Genomic DNA, 14,098 nt, shown 5'->3' with positions numbered 1-14,098 from the left:
GTTACAGCACCAAAGGGGAAAGTGAACATAGAGACATCAGTGAAAGTAAACAGACAATATTAACACAAGGGAATGTAAAAACATAAATAACATAAACAATGCAAACCAAATATATAGTGTGAACAGAGTATACACATGTATATCTTGTAACATGATTGCACATATAGAAAATTTGTATCGCACCACCATGTTAAAATAGTTGAACATTTGTGAAATATATTTGTGTTTGTGGTCTACAGAGAGCAGTGCTGGTTGTACAGTCTGACAGCAGCCAGAGGAAATTACTTCTACTAATGATAATATAAAAAATATCATTATTGTTATCATTGAGGTCCACTTTTAACTGAATTCCAAGTTCATTCTCTGTTTTATTCTCATACACATTTATTGAAATGTGGTGTTGAGATCACACTAGACTGTATCAGTTTAAAACAAGGTGAATGAAAATGGATAGTATCATTAGGAAGACATTTTATTTTTAGACTGTGGGTGTAAAAGGAGCATACCATGTAAATATAATTTGCAGGGTTTGAGATTTTGCCCCAAAAATAACCTTTGTTAATAACCTACATCCACAGAAATGATTTCTAGAATGCCGGATCATCCATTATGTTTACGACAAATCATGAACGCTGCAAAAGCAACAGCTTTTAACATCATGTTCAAAGTGGTTTGGATCGTTGGAACACCATCACTTGCAGGTTTGATTTATTAATGTAGCAAACACACACCGAATTATCAACTACAATGAACTAATTAAGCCAATAGTAACTTTAAAAAATTCTGATTACTTCATTTTGTTCATGTGAATCGCATTTTCATGGATTTCAGTTTTTTTCCTATGAAATTGGAATGAGGCATTTTTCACAGTAAAGTTAAAAAAATCTAAACTTTGCAGATTGTGATGCTGTCCTTTAAAGTCACATGTATTTGGAAGAAAAAGTTGACTTTTTTTGTAGTTTTGCAGCTTGAGAGCCAAGCAGGGGAACATTTTTAGCAAAGACATCTCAGATGGAAACACATCTATGGAATAAACCTTGTTTCATTGCGACCAAAGGTGAGCCACCAGTTACTGACAAAGTAACAAAACTTCAAATTCTTACCTTTTGAACTGTTATTGCGATTTGTGTGCGATATAGTTTAATTCATTGTTTTATTTCAGTCTACCAGCTCAGCTTCAGAAGCATCCGTCACCCATTGAGATAGTTGGTTGAGTGACCTCAAACAAATACAAAATAAGCATATAAACTCAAATCTATTCAGGAGATAATGAACTTAGAGGTAATACTTCATACACTCGAGATGATTCAAGTAAAAATTTGAATCGTTTTAAGTTTTGAAGCTTTGGGTTCGAGAGCCTGAGAGAAAACTTTTGTAATATTAAAAAGTTTACGGGTCATGCAAATGGGACAAAAGACTTTTTGAAATAATATCTAAACAGTTGAGAGAACTTTAGATTCTTTGGCACCTCAACACCCATCACACGTGAATGACACGTTAGTGACCTCTGAGCAGGTCACGCCCACTGACAGCAGCAGGGTGGATTTTTAGCACCATGGCCAGCGACACACACACACACACACACAGACGCACATAGACACACGCACGCACAGTTGCTAGGTAGCTTCTCTCTGTGTATCAGGAAGAGAAGAGCCGCACTGAAACCTCCGCTGTGAGCTCAGGCTGCGGGGAATACTCCCTCCCAGCACCGGTGAGTGTTTATCTCCTCGACTCCCAGTCCTGCTAATGGCTGTAAATAAAATACGTTGACTTGGCACGTGCTCCCTGCGGCTCACTTTAATATGACGCCGGTGCCAGGTTGAGAATGCAAACTTCAGCACTTCGTCCAGAGCTCGCTGTCCCCCCCCCCACCCCCTCTCTGGAGCGAGTGGTTTTGCCCGTGGACTCGCTCCAGTAGCGCACGGGAGAAGAAGCCCAGGATCCTGGTGTCCAGCGTCTTGTCAGTCCGCCGTAGTAACGCATGTACACGCTATGAACACCGGCGCGGGGTTGTAGGTAGTCCCGGGTCTGGGTGTCTCTCTTCACGGCGACAGTGGGGTTGGGACGAGCCCGGCAGAGGAGCTGGTGCACCGCCTGTGTCTGGAATAAAGAAGGTAACCGCACTGCTCTCCATCCATCGCACGGCAGCGGCTAAGCTAACGGAGCAGTGCAGGGTCATTATGTTTCCTTCGAGTCCTTCCACGGTGTCTCACTCTGGGGTTTTTATCTAATTGTGCTGAAAGAGACACGTCCTCATTCTCTACGTGTTTAAAACCGTCCATGTTGTCACGTTTCTACCTCGGAGTTGACTGTGTAGCATTGACTGGCTTGTTTCCCCGTGTGCTCCTGCCACCTGCTTTATACAAGTGGCTAACCTGGCGTTAGCTTCAGCGTGCTAGCATTTAACACACAGCAATAACACACGTTTCCAGGCTGTGTCACGTTAAATCACGAGCGCAACACGTTTTCCTCGAAACCATTAATAGCCAATATACCAAAACGCCAGATTTATGAAATCCCTTTAGCGCTAATCCCAAAACACACAGTGTCTGTGAAGGGGGGTGGGGGGGCCTTCAGTCCTCCCTGTGATCTGGAAGATACCATATTGACTGATTTCCATTGACAGGGTCCTTACAGTAGCATAGCTCCTTAGCAATCAGGGCTAGCTTTGCAAACAAACCTGCTCTGTATGGACATCGCAGGTCTGTTGCTCATGTTTACGTAGATCTCACAGTCTGGTGGGTTGCATGATGGGATGTGGTGTTTGAAGAGTCATTTGATATATTCCTGTCTGTTTTTCAGTCCAACGTGCCACTCTCACACCACAGCACCCTGCAGATGACCCACACTGACAGATTACATAATAATATCAACAGCACAACCTCTGAAATGCTGCCCCTGATAGGGACATGATGATGATGATGATGTATAGTCCTTTTATTGTCATGAATCTTGGAGTTTTTAAATTTATAGGTTGTCAAAGATTTTGTGATTTACACATCGTTTGATGTCTTACATTTTGCAAATGAGAAAGAAATAGGTTAAGATGTTTTATGTGTTGTGCCATCCGGTCTCTGGCATTGGAATAAGTTGTACCTTGAGACAGCCTCCATTCTTTAGAAAATAATAACAATCTTGACATGACTCCTAGTGACACAAACTTCTTATCTGTTCCCTCCAATGTGGTATAACACTAAAATGTTTCTATTGTACCCTAAGTTTCTTACAGTTTGACTGTTCACATGCACATTAGACCAAGAATCGTCTCTGTGTACATATCCATGTTACAACTAAGAAATTAGACACTGTGACCCTCTAATCCAGAACACCAAATATTATGTATATATGTTATATTATATATATAGTACAACACAAAAAAAGGATATTCTGTATGAGTATATAAATGCAAATGATTGAAAAGAGATTTACAGATGTGTCCATTGTACAGGTGCTTGTGTGTGTTGCACCTTGTTAAGTCATATAATACAAAGTGTGATTCGTGAATATAGGCAATACATTTCAAATTTTATTGATTAATTGACAACACGCCTATGTGTACATTGGCAGAAAATAAGGTCAGGCGAGGTTGTTGTGAATATACATTTACATTTATACAACAGCAGTTGAATTTTGTATTGGGCCATTTTGCCTGCATCCCTGTAGATTCTTTCTGATGTAAAGTTAGGATGAACGTTGGGCTGTTTGTTGGTGTATTTCAGTACACTGTGGGCTGACAGCTCCCACACTTGTTCCTCCTCATATCTGGAAAAAAGGCATGAAGCCGGTGTTGGGTCACTGGTTCTAGCTAATTTTAGTTTCTCTGGCAATTCTAGACCAACTACTGTCCTGTGAGAGCAGCTAAGATTTTTCCTGGAAGGACAATGTAGTGGTCGTGGCCAAATAGATAATGGAAAGTGGAAGCGTTTAAAAAAAAAAAAAGGGAACTTACCAGTTCACAGTATCTTTTACAGATGGTCTTTTGTTCCTTTTAAATGTGAGAAAACATGCTATGAAAAGGGATGTGTACTATTTGTATGACAGAAGCTCCATGTTCAGCAAAATATTCCTTTGTTTACATTTGTTTTCCAGTCGAGGATGTGTAACAGTTCAACGTGTCTCCATTGTTAGCCAGGGTCTCTGCCCTTTTGAATGGTCATAGGGTCATACGTACCCCGAGGTCCCGGCCCTGCTATAATGACAAGATTGGGGCACAGCACATGTACTGTAGAGAAAAGAGCTTGTGTCTGCAAACCCTGCTCTTCAACACAAAGCTAAGTGGTGTTTCCCAGAGCGTCTCTATTGATTCAGTATTTGACGACTGCTTTCAAGATGTAGTTTCATGTAGGGCAGTGAGGACATAAAACAAACCCCTCGGGGGACGACCTGCTGCTTGTTGAAGGGACTTGTGTAATAGGTGTGACACCACTGAACCTGCTGCTTTGGTTCCTTTGGCTCACACTCATTGTAGTGCTGTTTGTGCTGTCGTTGCAGCTTTGCCTCTGATATAAAAGAGGATACAGTATTTCTGAAGCACCATCATCTAATGATAGTGGTGATAATATGGGCGTGAAGATGAATTTCTCTATGGCCTTTTTAAATTGAGCCACTTATCAGTAAATGTGTGACAAAACAAATACACATTTCGGAAAGAGAACCACAAACACAGATGTTACCAACTTGCACAGGGATGTGAGGGGAAGACTATGCATAACAATGACCTGAAAGACAGACGTGTATTTGTTTTGCATGTAAGCCAGTGACAGAGAGTGCTGCAGATGAGCAGCATGTAGAGCTGACTCTCTGTAATAAAGCCTTTCTGTGTTGTGTTGTGTTGTGTTGTGTTGTGTTGTGTTGTGTTGTGTGGTGTGGTGTGGTGTTGTGTGTGTGTGTGTGTGTGTGTGTGTGTGTGTGTGTGTGTGTGTGTGTGCGCGCGCGCGTGCGTGTGCGCGTGCGTGTGTGCGTGTGCGTGTGTGCGTGTGTGTGTGTAACAGGGAGGAGTTGCATGAGCTCAGCATCTATGGGAGCTCTGCCCATTCAGCTCTGCTCCTTTTTCCCTCTGGCGCACTCTGTTGGAGAAAAGGTGTCATTGCTCCGTCTCAGGATTAATGACATTGACAGAGAGGAAGGGATTTGGTTAAGATTTTGTAGTTAATACTTTACTTAAGGATTAGATGTGATTATGTTTTCTAGTCCTTGCAGTGAAATGTAATTTACGGAAGTTAAAAAAAAAACCTGTTTTGAGGATATTCTAATATTGATACTTAACATGATAGAAACTGAAAAAATATACCCAAGGAAAGCAGCTTAATGAAGCTTCAGCAAAGTGTAGTATTTTATATAAGACAGTGCAGTATGGTTTGGATTAGTGCTGAAATATTTCTACTTCATTAGAAACTAACCCTTTTACTAAGATTGGATATATAGGAGAGATTTTGCACATACAAATGTTTTCTTTCTTCTCGTTGACCCAAATCCAGTGTTGAAGAGGGCTGTTTTTTTACTTCATTAACAGAAATACAAATTTACAAAAAGGCAAACATGTACTCTTTACATATAAGCAGATGCAAATTTAAATTTAATATGTAAAAAACACAAAATATTATCAAGACAATGAAAATTGAACACAGAAGATTAAACCAAACAAAATAAGATAAAAAGAAAAATAAATATAAATCTCACATTATTTCTCCTTAAAGAGGTTATTAAATATTAAAATAAGTCTTTTTTTTTTTAATCAAAAAACTTAATGTATGGATATGGTGATTGAGCTGAATTCTTGTGTCATGTAGGTGACAGTAAAACTAGGCCCTCTTGTGGTTGATAACCACCACTGCCACTAAGACAAATGATGAAAACACAGGAAAGTCTCTTGTTACTGGCTCATCCATCAGTGTGTGACCAAACGGCCTCATCTTATGTTGATCTGTTGCCAGGCAAATGAAAAGCTGAGACATTTTACTAAGAAAAGAAATTCAATCACATTATCAGTGAAAACTGGATTTATGTCAAATATCAACTCTTTGAAGCCAAAGATCTGAAACAGATTTACACCATTGATTATTATTAAACTGGGACAAAAAATTAAGAGGTTATCTATATTTTACTTTCCTGGAATTGTTTTCACTTAAATACCTTACTTTACTTATTATTTTATGTTTATTAACTCATCTTAGGGTTATATTATTTTCTCTTGATCATTTTATCGTTTTTTTTACTGGATTTGGTGTTTCCTCACTTGGAATTTATGAGATTAATTATATCCCTTCCCCAGTACCTGTTAATATTGAGATTGATTGGTTGATTGATTGATAAAACTATTGTTCCTTAAATGAATGTGATATTGTGCTGAACAAGTACATTCAGCATCACCATCTAGTAAAGGTAATCCATGTGCCCTCAACTTGTGTGTGTTTCTAGACGTTTAGTCACATCATATGCGTCTGTCTGATCTGACCTCCTTGCTCCAGAGGGTTTACATGACAATGAGGTCCAGTGCACTTACTGAGACAGCGTTCTCTGTTCCTCCTGTACAGAGAGCCAGTACAGCGACAGGAGGTGGGGGCAGGTTGTCAACAGCACAGCTTGCCTCTTTTTGTCACTCTGACTCTTTGTTGTTGCTCTCCCCCTTTCTGTTGATCTCACGCCAGTCTCCGTCCTCCCCAGGATCAATGTGCACAGACAGAGCGATAGGCGGACAGCAAAGACGAGATTGGATTGTTTCCCCGATCTGATTTGTCAAAGGATATTAATCAAATCAACATGGTTGCTTTTTAAGTCAGATTGTGTGCATATATTTTAACTTGTGTACATGTGCATCTTGAGGTGTATCTGACTCGTGTGTGGACAGAATATATTGGTAGAGAGGAACAGGGCTTTTCACCACTAGAGGCTACTGTTGATCTCTTTATGAAATGTATAAGAAGCACCATGAAACGGCACACTGTAGCCTTACTAGTTTATGTTACTTATTGATTTATTGACATGGTCTTTATATGTGTCAATTTATCCCACTGACCAATTTCCTGAATCTGTTTAGCTTTACTTTTTTGATGATTTGTGATTATTTTTCCTCTATAAAATCATGACATCTTCATACTGATATTTTCCCCTTTCCAACCGTAGGAAGAGGCTGAGTGGATAACTGTGTCACTTGGATGCAATATCATAAGGACCAAGCACGGTTAACTCCCCTGAGTTTTAAAGAGACGCAACTATGACCATTTGCCAGCAAATTGGAAACTTAAAACACACAAAGCAGTGGCTCTCAGTCATTTTGGCATGTGGCCCCTAAAAAAGAAAAAAGAGGCATTTCACAGGATGGATATGTTTATGGGTTTGGCCAGGTCAAGCAAAGAGGGATATTTTCTCCCTTATTTTATTTAAGTGATATGACTTGGAAGAGTTTTTACTATCCCATAATTCACAAGAAAAAAAGATTAGTGCTGATAAATATACGGTTCCTTCTGTGATTGGAAGAGGGAGGACAGCTTCTGACCCCTCAGTCCATTTGTAAGGATCATTGTGACCAAACATTTAGCACCATTTGATTTGTGGGGCTCATATAAGCAGCTGGAAGCGCTCCAAGTGAGGTGGGGGAAACAATTTATGGTTTGCTAGAGTCTATCGCTGGATGGAGTCACACATATTAACACCTGTGGTTGGTTAGAAGTCCTCGATCTACGTCAATGCTACTAAGTCTTTGAGAATGGGAGGAATGTAGACACAAGAACCCGCAGTGACAAAAAGAGGAACACATGAATCTAACAGAAAGACGACAGGGCTTCAAACGGCCCCTTCTTGCTGTGAGGTAGCGCTTCTAGCCACTGAGTCACTGTGCTGTTCTAGCCAACAAACATTTGATGTGAGAGGACATCTCAGCATTGGTTGATTACCTCCAAAAATGGTTTGATGACACACACACACGCAGACTGCAGCCAAACAATGACAGACTTTGGCTGGGGACTGGTGTTAATTTCGCACATTGTTCATGGCCTGAAGCATCCTTTTAACAAACCACTGTAAAGATGCCATCTGTTTGAATGAAGTGACCTCCCAGCCATACAATGAAACCCAGCTGGCATAAGCATTAGACACAATGAGATGCTGCAAACTCTTTTTACTTGACAGCCGCATTAATATTTCACAGTGGTTCCATGGAATACCAATTAGTCCAGCGGACATCACACAGCTTTAGATTATTTCATCCGTACGGCTCTGCGGTGTCAGAGCTGCACGGATTCCTCCCTGAACTGCTATGATCAATGTCAGATTGACTGATGTAGACTGTGATAGGCCCGTGTGCTGCCGTTGCTGCTGCTTTGAATCAAACGCATGTCCAACACACTCAGGTCCAGCTAATCCACACTTGTGCACCGCAGACTCCCTCTGAGCAGTCAGCTCATACTGCTGCTGTTCTGCAGCTGTAAAAGGTCTTTTTTCTTCTCCTCCACAGGCATTCCTATCTTTCCCTCGGTCCACCCCTCCCTCCCTTTCTCCTCTCGGGGTCTGTAAATAAGCTGGGGCTGTGTAGACCCTTGAGAGTCCCTCCCCCTCCCGCTCTTCCCCCACCACCCCTTCAAACTCCAGTGCCTGCTCAGATTCTGCTACTCTCAACGCTGCTGAGGGGCACTGGGGAGATGCTCAGATGATCCACAGGGCCGTCCCGAAACGCATCGTCCACACAGCCTAGAAGACTAACTAGAGCGAGTGTGAGAGAGCCCTTGGAGGGTGCAGTGAGTTCCCCTGCGAAGCCCGCCCACCAAGCCTGGCAGAAAGCTCGGCTTGCCCCTTCGCTACTCCAGCCCCTGAGATGCCCTCCCCTCCCAATGATGGAGGTGAGTAAGAGTAGTCCAACTCTCAACTCTCCATGACCGACAGGGTTATTCTGTATGCATATTATACACTGTTGAGCACACATAAGCCCGGACACCAGTCCATACTTCTACCTACCTGCCTTTTCTTCTGTACTAGTCTCTCATGCTTAGAGCCACATACGCATACATGTATAAATAAAGTACCCTTAGACAACTCAACTAAAACCCCTGCAGATATGAGAGAATTATATTTGAAAACTCCAGTGACTTGTACCCCCCCCTGTCAGGAGCACAAGCTGTCTCTGTATCTAGTTTTGTTGTGTGCTGTCTCTTCCTCCAGAGGATCAAGGAGCGTCCCCCATGAAGAGGCCATCTGTGGGCTCCTACCAGAGCAGCGGCAGGAAGGCACACATGAAAAAGAAAAAAGGCAGGATCAACGCCAATGTTGCTGGCACCAAATATGAGATCGGTACGGTAACCCTGCCTCTTGTGATGTTAAAATGATTTTGAAATCGCAGTTATAACAGCAACACATAAAAATGTTCAGTAAAGATTATTAGACTTGATAAAGACAGGTTTGAGAAGGCGCTAACTAAGGCATGTACACTACAGAAACGTCAGTGTACAGAGTTGAAATACCTTTTGATCTCAGAGTTCATCTTGAATGAGAAACCACTGAAGGATGAAAGAGGCTTTCTGCGAGATGGCTGATGAAACCCTTTCATCGTTGTACATTATCCAAGTAAAGATGTTTTTTGTTGGAAAACAAAACAAGTAGCCTGAAAAGGTTTAGAAGTGGTGTAAGTGGCTGTGGTTTCAGTTGCAGCATTAATACTAGAAAGGCACTCCGCCAAGGCCCAGAGGTTCCTGTAAATTCAATCAAGCCCCACCAAATTGCACACACTCATATATATCAGTCCTCTAAATATGCCTGAATCTTTTCATCAAGATACATGAATTATTCCCTCGTAAATCTGTGAAAATGTCAATAAAACTTCCACCAAGTTTCTTGTAAATCCTTAAAGTAGTTTTGGCACGAACCTGCTGACAAACAAATGCACAGAGGTAATAAATTCAGTTATTCTTTTTTTTCAAGATACTACACTTAACATGTTAATATTAACAAACACACATTAAATATGAATTGATTGTATAAGCTATTTATATCAGATCTGGTGAAAGTGTGTACACTACAAACCCCTCAGAATTCAAGCTTCTGAATTTAGATTCTCTAAATTTATTTCCATGAGCGAGCAGGACCAGCGTGTTGGATGGTCCAGCGGGCAACATTAATGTACAGTGACACAGTGAATTGTGTGTTAGTTTCAGGAACAGTTCTCAGTACGGCTCAGTCAGTCCCTGAAAACACCACAAATCCAATCACAATGTTGTCTCGACTATAAAAAATAATTTGCGGTGGCAGATTGTTTGACGCAGGTCATTGCGATAATGTCTTAAATTAAAGCTATTCCAGTTCAGGGAAACTGTTCACAGGGAGAAAGCTCGGCCTCGGCCACACGTACATAAATCTCTATTGAGGTAATTTAACTTGGCAGTGAGTTTTTTTTCCTTTTTCTTTTTTTGAGATCGACCAAAAGAGCGCAGTAAGCAGTCCTCGCCTGCTCTGTATATTGTGTGGCAGCACAGCTCTCAGGGGTGAAGTACAGCCCATGAAACTAAGGAGTCAGCAGCAGCCAGTAGAAGTTAGGGGCGGGCGGGATTCTGCAGGAAGATGGGAGTCTAGCTGTGAGTCAGTTCGCTAGCTGTGACGAGACCCTCTCAGTGGTCATTCTGCGGGTAGTGCACGGCTATTTTGGAGGGAAATTAACACTAAGGGCCAGATGGATGGCTCATTTTTGCTGTTACTTTTTTCGCACCTGTCTATTTTTGTTTTAGGATTTATAGTATCCCAGGTAAAGGTTAAAGGTCAGGGAAAATGGTGTTGGAAATTTGCTTCCCACCCACTGAGAAGGGAATGTAATCTCAGGGCCTAAAGATTTATATGCGTAGTTAGATATTTAAGAAAGGATTGATTACAGGTTTGTACTGAAAGCCCCTGCCGGGGACTGTAGGCATCGGCCTGCTGTGATGTAAACTCACCCTGTTCCAGTTAGCAAAACACTGTTAGCCTCTACTACCTCAACGTTTACAGATGGATGAAGTCACATGGAAACCGTCCTTTTCCCATTCAAATGCCATCATGCAACATTAGGCAAGCCTTCTCCAGGTTTGTGAAGGCTTTCAAGAAAATTAATTAATACCGTTTCGTTAGGGCATATGAATTTTTCATTACTCACTGAATAATGAATAGTTGTTGGATTAATGTCAAAATGGGCTTGCCACCTATCTCTAATACTGTGGGGTTTCCTCTGGGATTTAAATGCATTATGGACAATTAATTTATCTTTTTTGAAGAGAGACATTACGATTGGCTGCTCTGCTACCATCCTATGAATGGTAAATATTGCTGTTAGCTTTTTGATCTATAATCTCCAGGACCCATTTCTCTCTTAATGTATGCAAAAACAGAATTGAAGCAAAGCAAACTTTTGGAGTGAAACACTGATCTATAGAGTAGAAATATTTGATTTGTGGGTCTAAATATAATTTCCCCATTTTTGCATCAATATCAGTCAGTGGTCACCATGAAAAAAGCTGTGAGGATTTTCCTAAAGAAAGAATCTATAGTTTATTTAAATCACAGTGTTCAATTAATGGAATACGGTCTAATGAGTGTTTTTCCCCTCAGTTCGCATTGTCATCAATGAGATGGACTTCATCAAGACCCGGGACGAAGACGAGACGGCCAACCTCATCTGGAATGACTCGGCCGTGCAGCACGAGAAAATCGCTGAGCTCCGGAATTATCAGGTACGCTGCGTGGCTGCCATGTCAACTCAGCACACCTTGGTAACCCAGAGGCTTGAGAGGGGAGTTTATGACCCAAAGGGTGGCAGATTCAATTTCTTCACAGAATGGGGAAATGTCTGGATTTGAACCTTTACAGCGTGCTCCAATAAAACTGCTCAGTGGCAAACAGCCAAGGATTATGTTACTGATCATCTCCCTCCTGTGAGCTCCCAGTGGAACTGGGTAAAAGTGGGAATTATAGGTTTTGAGGAGCACGTCTGTGTTCATCTGTCTTAAGAAACAAAATAACATGCCTCTCATAGTGTATCTCTAAAAGATAAGGTGATGTGTTCCCAAAGAGAAAAGGTGAAAGTGATGAAACAGTGCATATCTAAATACTTTTTTTGGTGAAGAAAAACAAAACCCTTCTTTTCCTATTTTGGTTAAACATGAATTTCTGCAGATTCCTTGAGCACAAAGCATTCCTACATTTGATTCAATTGAACAAACTAAAACCACTCTGATACAAAGCCTCATGCTTCAGTAAAATATAAACAAGTCTGCTCTGGAACAAAAGGTTTATTCACACTTACAGTCGAAAAACATTTAAACAGAAAATACCTTAAATTTATCCCTGTTACCAGATATACAGTCATTTTATTTGCTAGTACATGTACAACACATTACATGTGAGGACAACAAAGCTTCACAAACGAATATTGCTGGTTAAGCTCAGCAGTGAAGAAATGTCACATGCCTACAAATAAGTTTGTAAATTGTTAAGAATAAAGAGAATTTAGATTTTTATTGACACTTTTATGTGAATGTAAAAGTGATTGCACTGAAGCCTTTTATGCAAAACAATGTAACCCTAAGCTGTATAAACACATGGGCACAACATATTATTTTAAATGTATTAATACACATATCTATAAAGATAGGAGGAGCGATAAGGGTGAGTTACTTCATCAAGTAAAGCCAGTGTTATTATGTAGACAAATCACAAATCTCAAAGGACTTTACAAAAAACTAAATCAGAAGAAACATTGACTCAACTAAATGGGATAAATGTGCAAAATACCATGTTGCATGTTTTATTAAGAAGTATTTCAAAGTGAGATGTATTCCTTAATAGTAGGGGGGTAATTTATATTATCCTTACTCAGTTAGTCTCGAGAAATGATCATATTTGCACACAGTTTATGTAAATTGGGAAGTTTTCATGAAAACCATGGGTCAGGTTGCTGAACATGATAAACCCGATCATTTTCACCTCACCTGGGGCATATTGGGTGCCCTACCAACTTATATCTTATACCTGTCCCCAGTGGAAGTAAAATAATAGAAAATATAAGGAAAAAGTAATGAGTGCAGTTGAAAAGGAAATGGTATATATAGCCATTTGGAACAGATGAAATTGGGGGAAGCAAAGACGATTCAATTGAAATAGTAAACATCAGAATAAAAGAGAACAGAGGGGTGAAAAAACGTGAAGATGGACAGCCTATGAATCTGCCCATCTGCTTTCCCTTAGACCCTGGGAGGTAAGAGGGTGAATAGCAAATAGGAGAGAGGGGCGGACAGAGTGAGCGGCAGAGGTAACAACAGAGCCTACACTGAGACAGATGGAAGACTGACAGTTAGACTGACAAGTTGTGAGCAGCAGGGGGTGGTGGGCCAGGTTTCAAATGTCACCAGTGATGTTGATAAGACAGGCCTAAACAACAAGGGTTGCTCTGAGTTGTGTGTGCTATTCTGAGAATGATCTTACCTCTGTTTGACCTCCCTGTCCTGCTGCGTGATCTTGACTGCTCCCCCCCCTCCTTCCAGCGTTCGCCATCCGTCTTAACGAGTGCTTATTTGATTAGAGGGGGTACTAATGATCGATACAATTTCAGAATGGTCAGAAAGAGTATATCTTGTTAGGTAGGATAGGGGCAGCAAGAGTTCAGCTGAGCAGATTGAATATTACAAATACTGTAACAGCTTAACATGTTGCGGTGTGGCTAATGTTTCACACAGAACTGGTGATTTGCTCTCGATTGTTTTCACTCGTTCCCTCGTGCTGCTGTGCTGTTTCATGAGATAATGTCTCAGATGAAAAGTAGGAGTCCCTCAACAATTGGTTTTGATTTCCCTGCGTAAGCCATGTCGTCTCACAGCATTGGCATAATTGTGCAATTCTTCCGAATCCCTAATTACGTCTGTCTCGTTTGGATAATAATCACAGATTCCTTTTACACTCTCCGTTCTCCCCCACCCCCTCCCTCCCCTCGTTCTCTCTCTCCCTCTGCTAATTTTTCCCTTTTTAGTGATGTACTGTGAGAGTTTGCTGTCAAGTTTCAGTTCATACGAGCCTAATTAACGCCCCTGTTCAGGCTCATTTGGTCAAAGAATACAGAAAATCCAGAGTTTTTTCCTTTACCCCCCGCCCC

The 14,098-nt window shown here is 41.1% G+C and overlaps 1 protein-coding gene across 4 annotated transcripts in view; it reads left to right on the top strand.

Annotated features, from left to right (window-relative positions):
• Nucleotides 1–1,556: 1,556 nt before the first annotated feature.
• The window catches only part of ttll7 (tubulin tyrosine ligase-like family, member 7), a 72,281-nt gene continuing 59,739 nt past the window's right edge, over nucleotides 1,557–14,098 (top strand). For 3 of the 4 annotated variants that reach the window (XM_047343235.1, XM_047343236.1, XM_047343233.1), the window contains exons 1-4: nucleotides 1,911–2,114; nucleotides 8,453–8,834; nucleotides 9,154–9,282; nucleotides 11,563–11,684. In XM_047343235.1, the coding sequence (XP_047199191.1) occupies nucleotides 8,810–8,834; nucleotides 9,154–9,282; nucleotides 11,563–11,684 (276 nt within the window). In that variant the 5' untranslated portion in view covers nucleotides 1,911–2,114; nucleotides 8,453–8,809. Of the gene's footprint in view, nucleotides 1,712–1,910; nucleotides 2,115–8,452; nucleotides 8,835–9,153; nucleotides 9,283–11,562; nucleotides 11,685–14,098 lie in introns of those variants that run through there. The other variant, XM_047343234.1, reaches the window with a different exon arrangement.

This window comes from Hippoglossus stenolepis, chromosome 14, assembly GCF_022539355.2.
Source record: "Hippoglossus stenolepis isolate QCI-W04-F060 chromosome 14, HSTE1.2, whole genome shotgun sequence".
Lineage (NCBI taxonomy): Eukaryota > Metazoa > Chordata > Actinopteri > Pleuronectiformes > Pleuronectidae > Hippoglossus > Hippoglossus stenolepis.
This window is presented reverse-complemented; position numbering and strand designations above follow the sequence as displayed.